This window comes from Lipotes vexillifer, unplaced genomic scaffold (assembly GCF_000442215.2).
Source record: "Lipotes vexillifer unplaced genomic scaffold, Lipotes_vexillifer_v1.1 scaffold1022, whole genome shotgun sequence".
Lineage (NCBI taxonomy): Eukaryota > Metazoa > Chordata > Mammalia > Artiodactyla > Lipotidae > Lipotes > Lipotes vexillifer.
The window spans coordinates 576,424-586,310 of NW_006784811.1; the positions used below are offsets into that span (position 1 = coordinate 576,424).

Sequence of the window (9,887 nt, forward strand, 5' to 3'; positions counted from 1 at the left end):
GTCCGGAGTCTGTGCTCCGCAACGGGAGAGGCCACAGCAGTGAGAGGCCCGCATACAGCAAAAAAAAAAAAAAAAAAAAAAAAAACCTTAAAAAAACAAAAGTAAACTTAGCAAGGGTACTTAACTTGAAGGTTACAAAACTCTCCTTCAATTTGGAGAACCATAAAGAGAAGGAGAAAGTAAATTTTTGTCTTGAATAAGGGACCTGGGCTTACGAAAGCAAGTCAGTAGCCTCATTTGGTAAAAGGCAATCTAAGGTTCGAGCCAATTCTTCTAAAATTTCAACAAGAGCCAATACAGTGCACTGAACTAACATCTGTGATGCTTACAGACTAGGATTCACCAGAAAACCCACCCCAAATGTGACTTCAAGTACCAATACTTGTTTGTGAAAAACAAACTTGACAAATAGCCCGTATCATTCTACAGTTAGAAGCTGTGTGAGTTTAAGCACTGTATGAGACTAATTTTTCCCTATCTGAAAATTGAAGCTAGTAATATCTACTTCATGAGATTTTTGTAACGTAAAGCATGTCAAGTTCTTAGCACAAGGCTAGCACCTAATTTTAAAAAACACCAAAAAAAAAATGTATTAATCATACCATCTTTCTGGACAGGGGTACTGCAGATCTATGATCTATAGAAAGAGACCCTCTGGTGGTTTGGTTTATCTCAGAAAGCCTCCTCCCCCAAACATGTCCCCCTGGGACCATCTTCCCACCCATAATGTATCTGTGCATCTCAAGATATTCTGAAGCCTCATTTTATTCTTATAATAGGTGTTGGGGCTCCTCAAGATAATTAGAGAAAGAGAAGGCACTTGGGAAGTTCATTTAAACTGTGAGTAAAATTTGCACTGTCAACAAAATAAAACAAAATAAGTCAAGTCCTAAAAGCAGTCTGAAAAAATCATTTCAACAGAAGAGTTTTCAAAAGAGAAAATAAGAAAGAAATGTATGTTGCATATTGTTCCTTTTATTCAAAGGCTGAATGGTGAAGCCACCTAAGACTTCCAGATTTTTTTTTCTTTTTCCTGCTTGGTCTTTGGTTGTTCACATTCCAGAATGGCAGTTGCTGCTTTCCAAGGAAGTGTTCAGGAGGGCAGCTGCCTTGGAGGTAGGTTACCAGGACTCCTTTGTATGTTACATGCACATAAAGACTCCAAAAGGGACTGTAGCTGCTAGAGGCCTCTGCTAGCTGTTAGAGGTAGGTAGGTCCACTGCTGCATGCTGCTCTGCCTCTTGCCTCTTAGCCCCAAAGTCTGTTTTTGGCTGTGGTTTTAAAAAAGCCCCTCAACAGATGCTCTATTTAATAACTAAAAGACAATAAAAACTAGAGTTACAAGCCAACAAGGATCATACTGTCTCTTAAAAATTTAAACATATTAACTTCTTTAAGTGAAAAAAAAATACTAGTATTTAGTATTTCAGATGCAGGTATTTTTTCATGCTATTTAAGACATTCAAAAAAGCCGCCATTCTCCAAAGCTGAATGCTTAAGCAACACATATGGTGCATGCAGCCAACATGCTCAAGAAGCACATGCAGATGCATTTTAAATTAAGTGCTACCAAATAAGCCTAATATAGTTTTGAAATGTAGTTAAGAAAGAGGCTAATCTAGCAATCGAGACATAATAACATATATACACCTTACAAATTCTAAATGTAGGCTTAATGCTACTTGGATCAATGTTTCTAGGTACAAGGCTATTTATCCCATTTACAGATCAAATAGTAGGGTCAGTCTTTTCTGCTGGTAGAAGCATCTCCCTAATAAGGAGAAAGAATGAAAGTTTTAAGACAGAATTTTGTAAACTGCATTCTGAGAATACCTTAAATTTTTGTGAGGAAATAATGGTAAACTTATTTTAGAAGACCTATTATATCTCCCTCCTCAGCTACCACCACAGAGTATATTAAAGATTGTGAGAAGTTCTGAAAGAAAACTATTTAAGGCAGTCTACACTTACTCAACTAACAGAAATAAATTCAGAAGAAAGAGCTTATTGGTTTCAGCCCTAATTTTCACTTTGATGTGTTATTAGTGGCTGCCTAGAACAACCTTTAAAGCTTAACAAGAGGAAGTGATACAACTTATGAGCTATTCCTTCCTGGCACATGTGTGGGCCACCACTGGCCCATTAAACAGTTTGAAAAACGCTGATACAGGATAAGGCTATGGTGCTTTCAACACTTGCCCCAGTTCCCTTTTTCATATCTCACTTCCTTACTTAAGAGCTAAGTAAAAGAGGAAGGGAAAGGGGAAAATCTGTTATATGAAATGTAAGGGAGGGTAAGTCCCTATTAACTTTTTCTCTCTAACCACCCATCTTTCCATCACAATTTTAGACATCTAAATTTATGGATCCAGAGAGAGCACTGATTAAAACATCGATTCTGAAAGTGTGAGGAGAATGTACAGAGTGAAAAAGATCCTATTCTCCCTAGTCAATAGTCTGTTGTGAGAAGGAACCAGTTTAAAAAATGATAGGTGATGTCTCAAAGGGATGACTGACAGGTACATCAATTTCTCTGGCAGAGCCACCTTCTCTACTGGAAGACAACTAAAATGCCATGGTTCACATGGGTCCCTCTTGAGTCTTTTTAGAAAAGAATGAGCAACCTCAGGCAGCATAGCTACTTCAAGGATATGAACTGAATTTGAACCAACCTTTCCTTAACTGGGTCTTTATCTTTTTGGTTTCATGTCCACTTACGTTATGAGCATCATGCTTGAGAAAGCTAATTTGATGTGTGCAAACAGAACATACTAACATGAAAATAAATAGTACAGGCAGATAAGCAGTAGCAAATAAGCAGGCTCAAGCAAGAAATCTGTAAGAAAACCATAATCTCTCTGTTCTCCATCTTCCTCTCCCTGATGAGTAAATAAACATTAATTTTCATAAGCCACCAAGGAGGAGGGAAGCTTGCTTTTAGTAAGAAAGTTAAAAATATTTCAATGGAGCTCACCCAGTTTGTTCCTCAGATGTGGCATATCATATATCCCCACAGTTCCCAGTTGCATGAAAAACTGACTGATAAAATCAGTGACATCCTACGAAGGGTTTACAATGGAAAACTGAGTCATTACGTTGAGATTAAGCAACATCATGAAAGAAAACAAATAGCCAGACATGTGTTAAGTGCTTAATTTCTGACTCTTTTCCTCAATTTTAACACTTTTAAAAGTAAACATCAAGTTATTTTTTTAAAAAAAGACAAACTCACCTTGGTGTGTTCAATCTGTATTAAAACAGGTAAATCTATCCCAGTAACAAATATTCTGAAAGTTTGTTATATCTTAAAAATGAACTCAGAAGGCACAACAGAAAAATCGCACGAGACTCCCAAATCCTTTACTGTAGGAACACATGATTCACATTTCTAACTGTTGTGACAAGCTTGAAATCTGTAAGTCACTAGCACACAAAATGGGTAAATAAATCCTCTGGTATGGATTTCCCAACATACTGTTCTTGTTTTGAGTACCAACCTGCTTTAGAAATACTCACGGTAGTGTTTTTAGCTTATAGTTCTACAAAGACTGGTAGGTCCCAAACAAAAACTCAATTAGAAATCAGTGAAGTCTGCTTAACTATCCCCAAATTCAGTTTTCAGCCTAATGAGTCTAGTTTCCCTTCTATGTATCTTCTTCAGCCCTTGAGTAGCTTAATGTTCAAAATAAAATCTGAGTTCATTCACTACTACCCCCTTTTACAGCCTCAGAGAAAGTAAAGTGAGAAACAGTAAAAGGTTAGAAAGCTTATGCAACTTGAGGGTATTCTTTGAAGCTGAGTTTGTTTCATACCACTTCCTCCCTTGGCAATTCGGTAGAGGACGGTGTAGAGGAGCTTTATACCTGCTCATGGTGAAAAATGAACAAATTCCACACAAGTGTAAAGAAGAAAAAAACAATTGCTTACCCACCCATCACAAAGTCAGCCATAATCAAACATCCTTTACATTGTTTTGTTACATTGCTTGTTTCTATATAAGAGGTTGGTTGTTTTTCATCTGCAGGTACTTTTAAAGGGTGCAGATTTATTGGAGTGTGCCAATTATAATCAAATGGTAATGCTATTAAAATTTGATAGTCTTAGAAACTGGCTTGTGCAGATGGTCTTTTATTTTGGCCAGCGCATTATTTTAAAGGAAAACTGAATCTGAATGTCTCTAGGAAAGTTTCCATTTTGCCATAGGTTGAATAACTCCTTATTGTTTTACAAAAGTTGTTTTAAATGCTTAGGTATTTGCCTGGGTGAGCCCTAAATTCATGTGAGTTTGTAACCCCGCCAAAGTTTTCTGATAACTGAATCTATGCTGGAAGTTGAGTAGAAAAAAAGTGTCTTTCAAAAATATAAACCTAGTGCTTCCTGCCTAACTCAAACTATGTGTAAATTTCCAGCGTCAAGATTTCCTTCCAAGCTTTTATCTAGCTTGAAGTCCTACGTAAAAAAAAACACAAAAAACAAAAAATCATCCCCACTCCACTCCCAATTTCTTAAGCAGTTAAAACCAAGGAAAAAAAGGTCGAAGAACCTTAATTCATGAAAAATTCTGCTTATTTTCCAGGTGAGGCCTGAATAAGCAGAACTTAATAAAAGCAAGTTCCTAGCAATAAAAGTGGTGTCACAACTGCTCCAAAGTTGGCATGCAGGGAGAATGATGTGGAAGCTGTCTGTTCTGTTGAGCTGCAGGCTGATCTGGGGTAACAGAAGGCGGAGCAGGAACCTAATAGAATACCTTGCATGTAACACCCGCTCAGCAAACTAGCAGGAACAACTCTAAGAAACAACCTCATGAAAGCCTATCTGAAGAGGGCAAAAGGAAACAAGTGGTAGGGTCTGCTATGAGTTAAGGGAGACTCCTGGAAATCCAACTGATTTGTAGAATAACAGTGGAGGGTCTAAATGGCAAAAATTTGTCAGATATTTCTGCAATAGCAGTAGGTTGAGTGGATTATGGTGTAGTTTACATAAGGCACCTAAACTTGAATAGTAAAACACTGCTCATATTTTGATAATTTTTCTTTTTTAAAAATAAATTATTTTTCATTTAAAAGATACTTCTAAAATCTGTAGGAAAAAAATCTCACATGCTTTATTCATTAAATAGGTGAGCTTTCTTGAGTTACACACCCAGCATGGATTCCCCAGCACCACTGTAGGAAATACCCTGAGGCTTACGGTAAAATCCAGCAAGCCTTTTATGTTAACGAGTATCACTCCAAAAGTGTTTGACTGCTCTATTATGTAAAGTCAACTCCACTTTATCATTTTTCTTAAATTTGTTAAACTCTGCTACTCCCCATTACTTTTTCAGTTGGATTTGCTAAAAGAACATGGCATTTTATCACTCTGCAAAATATGTTTATCTGGAACTACTTGATTGTGTTCAGAGAAATTTTTAAATCAAGTATCTTGTGTACATTCTGCTCTGCTTATTGAAATTATGATCCTTATCACATGATCTAACTACTGACCAGAGTGGCTGATATTTTAGGAGGAAAAGAAAACATGGTCCTGATAATGGTTCTGGTCAAATGGACACTTTAAAAAAATACACTGAAATCAGTAGCAGAAGAACACTCTTCTACTTTTATTCCTAATAAGAGAATGTTGTCCAGAAGCATATGATCAGGTAGGGTTCTACTCTACAACAGTGTATACACTGACTCTTCCCACGTATGGTTGAGAACACTTACAACTTCATTTGGCTTTAAAAAGCCTTTATTGATCTGAAACTAATGTTCTGAGGCTACAGAAAAATACCAAATTTGCTTATACTGTGACTTAAAGAGAAATAGAATTGACCCTTGAACAAAGGAACAACGCAGGGTTTGGGGCACCAATCCTCCAAGTAGTTGAAAACCCACCTATAACTTAGAGTCAGCCCTCAATATACGGGTTTCCACATCTAAGGAATCAACAGAGCTTGGATCCCCATTTGCAGATTCAACTAACCTCCGATTGTGTATATATTTACTATAGTATTTACTATTGAAAAGAAAATCTCTGTATAAGTGGACCTACGCAGTTCAAACCTGTGTTGTTTAAGGGTCAACTGTACAAAGAAGTGTTCCGATTCCTCATTCAGCTACCAGCCATTCCCTCTGTCCCCACCATCTCCGGACTCCTATTCAAGCTGAGAGCAGACTGATGGGAAAATATTACCGGAGGGAAACTGCCCTTGCCTGTTTCTGATTATGTCTCAGGTAAGTAATGGTGTCATTAGAAGTTCCACCACCAGTTTCTCCAATTCTACAGAAGTGAAGAATGAAAAGTCTTCTAAGCCAAATGGGTAAAACTATTCACTCATCTATTTATACACTACACCCTGTCTTGTACTTAAGTAATTTATGCAACCTATTTCTCAACTGAATTCTACTTCATTTTCATGTTTTAAATAAATATCGATTACCTATTTTGTATCAACAAAAGGAGAAGGGGAAGGGAGAGGTGGGAAAAAGGAGGGGCAAGAGGAAGAAGTGGAGGAAGGAGGAAGGTACATGGTAACAACTGTCTTGAATATTTCTTTCCTTGTGCCTCAATTCCACAGGCGATTCACTCCCCACCTGAAGGCAAAGAACTTTTGAAGGACTGTAACAGAGTACCTATAAGAGGTCTACAAAGCCCTAGGCTCATCAATATGCAGACCAAGAATTATATTCAGATGGAATCACATTTATTGCATATACACTACAATTTTTAAAACTCATAAAGATACTGCTATGATTTTTAAAAATACATAGTATCTAGGGGTGATATTTAAAAATATTTAATAACTGGTCAAGCATGGGCTTCAACTAATAAAACAGACTGCTGGCCCTCAATGGCCAGCATGGATGGACTGGTTCCCAGCAGCTGAATATCAGACAGCCAATCCAGGTGAGGGGAGACAACTTTTCCCATCTCTCTTTTCTTTTTTCAATTAAGAAGGGGTCCTCGTAGTTTAAAAAAAAAAAAAAAATTGGGCATTACTATTCTTATAAATTTGGTTGGCTCAGATGTTAACAACATATCCTAGTTAGTGATTAAGCCACAACCCACATGAGTAATCACAATAAATTTAGAAATTAGTCTTTTGCTGGTGCTTTGCCTTTCATCATCTTTAACAGAATCATTCCCTCACCTTCCCACAAATTCCTGTAATCGGCCAACTCTTACCAGATGTTTTAAAGGCTACCGACACTAACCCATGAGAAACTGTCTTTACTTATACTTTATTTAGAATAAGAAATAGCTAGTCTCAGGTTTGCGTATTCAGTTTACTTAAACCATTTAATACCCTGCTAATAGGAAACATTCCAACTTCAGAAGGATATCTGGGATGGACTGCAATTTGTGCTCAAGTATTTTACCCTAGAGTGTGTCTGCAATTAGAAGCAATGTGTAAGACCGTTAGAATGGACAACAGTTCTTCCCTAGTGAGAGAAGAAAACAAGCTGGGCTGGCTAGGCTACCTTCTGCTTTCATTAGCCCAAGGAGTAACTCCAAGGCTCTCCATCTCTGTCCCACTTTAGTCAAATAAATTATTCACATTAATATATTTAGTACATTATACTATTTCAATGAGTCATTTAGGTCAATTTCTCAAAGCTAACAAACGATGATAAGAGGGACAGTATAATAACCTCAAGATAATCATAAAAACCCTATCTTTCCAACAGATTCAGTACAAAGCCAAGTGACTAAGGCAACAATTAGAAATAAAGGTGTAGTTATAAAGAAAATAAAGAATTTAGTCATACTTACCAAAATGTAAATTTAAATAGAGATGGATCATACATACTCAAATATAGATCATGTGTGTTTTTTTTAAAACCTACTGAAGTTATAATTTTAGATAAAGTGGCAAAATTACACCATCTAATTTCTCTTCAGAAAACTGGTGTCAATTCTGGTTATCTTCTTAATCTAAAATTAAAATACTGAGGGTCTCCTCATTAGAAGAAGCTTCAGTTATCAAATCATTGAAAATATGAATGTATATTCCAACAAAACTAACCTTAAAAAAGGCAAACCACTTGTAGTCATTCAACACAATCTCAAAGCCTTGATTGTAAATGATGGTGAAATGGCCAGAATTGCCAAAGTTATCAAATGCCGTATCCAACTTCTTAAGGTGCACCACTACTTCTTTTTCTGGTGGTCCTAAAGAAAAGAAAATGCACAACAAAGGAAAATTATGTGGACTTCAATGGGAGGTAAAAGCTCCTCTATAGTTTCCATTATTTTTAAGCTGCTTTCCTTTCACACTACTGAATGTGGGTGGATCTGGCTTGTGAAGATATCAGAGTTCCCGTTTTGTTGCCTCCCTCTGTATAATCCCAGAGGGGTCTCAGGCAAGAATGTGAAGCAAAGGTTCAAAAGATATGTCAAGTAGCCCAGCAGGCAGAGAGACCCCAAAAAGTACAGCCACTACCTTCCCAGAGCATCCAAACACTGAAGAAATTTTTCCACTGAAGAAAAGGAGAAATGGGGTATGTTGAAAATGACCAGCAGAAATGAGAAGACAAAATGGTAAACAAAAAGTGGAAATATAAAAAGACTTGCTACCAGATCATAAGAACAAAGGAAATGATCTCTTCAGAGAAGGAATGGGATGGATATCTTTCTTCTAAATGGCTGTACAGTTCAGAACCTCAGAATCTGAATCCTTTCAAAGTATTCAGCAAACTCAAGGTTTTTATCCTATACAGCTAATTTGTGCCAAATGGAACTAAACTTTTAACCTCCAGAAAGTGGGGACTCAGATCTGCGGGTGTCTTTAATTGATTAGATTAAGGTCAAAGGTATGGAATATAGGCAGAGAGGCTGCCTGAAAAGGGTTCTGCTGTGTCCAATCTGGAGGTTTCCACACTTAGGACAATTTTTCCATGTTTCAGATTAACGCTCAGAAATAGGAGATTCCATGTGACAGAACACTGCAAATCCTGATCTCCTTTCTGCTTTGGATCTCCAAGTTCAACTTTTAAAAGAGAAAATGGTTATAATGCCCAGTACTATGAAATACCACACAGTCATTTGGAGTTAGACAGTTGAGTAAGTCTGTTTAGTGACAGATGACCTGGCAATCTCTGTTCCGTTAACAAGGAAACTGCAGTTGAGAGCTTCACTCATTCTGCACAAGCCACAGTGTGGTAAAGGTTTGGGCAGAACGAGAGTGCCTCTCCTGACCCAAGATTGTGTGTTTTTTCTTCTCCCTTCACTAAATTCTTTGTCCTTGGGATAGCCATGTTATCTGAGGGTATATGGAATGTTCCAGGGTGTTCAAACACTAGATATTTATTGAGAGCCTTCCATGAGCCCTGGCACTGTGCTTGGCTCTGGGCATTTCAAAATATAATTATTGGCCAAAGAGGTATTAAAAAAAAAACACAAAACTTTTATATACTATTGAGACAGGCTGGGACCTGGGACCCTTTGCTGAAGTGCTGCAATGCTTGCACCTGGACAAACCTCCTCCAGCAACAAAATACAAAGAATCTATATGGGACTAAAAATAACTGCGTGCACGCACAGTTGGGCCCCATTATGGACAAAAAGATACAAAAAAGCAAAAAACTTAACTGCCACTTCTGAAGAGCCCTGAGCAAAAACTGGGTGACCGGAGCAAACACTGGGTATTGCGCATGCCCCCTGTACTCAACACCCCCAGAGGGGTGGGCAAACCACCCAAGCCAGCCCTCCCCCGCACCACTGGACACACCCCATACCCTCACCCTATATAAGGAACAAGCTTGTTACTTGTTCTCACTAGCCCTGCTGCAGCAGGGGCCCAATAAAGCCTTGCCTGAATTTCATGTCTGGCCTGTAGTCAATTTCTGATTGGCGAAGGCCAAAAACCCTGGTGGGTATCACTACCCCCCCCCCCCTGCAAT

The 9,887-nt window shown here is 37.9% G+C and overlaps 1 protein-coding gene across 3 annotated transcripts in view; it reads right to left on the reverse strand.

The window, feature by feature from the left end:
• CTSC (cathepsin C) overlaps positions 1 to 9,887 on the reverse strand; it is a 41,359-nt gene that overhangs the window by 30,219 nt on the left and 1,253 nt on the right. The window contains exons 2-4 of one of the 3 annotated variants that reach the window (XM_007456995.1): positions 8,012 to 8,157; positions 2,975 to 3,059; positions 964 to 1,315 (exon numbers count right to left, since the gene is read on the reverse strand). In XM_007456995.1, the coding sequence (XP_007457057.1) occupies positions 1,305 to 1,315; positions 2,975 to 3,059; positions 8,012 to 8,157 (242 nt within the window). In that variant the 3' untranslated portion in view covers positions 964 to 1,304. Of the gene's footprint in view, positions 1 to 963; positions 1,316 to 2,974; positions 3,060 to 8,011; positions 8,158 to 9,887 lie in introns of those variants that run through there. The other 2 variants (XM_007456994.1, XM_007456993.1) reach the window with 2 other exon arrangements.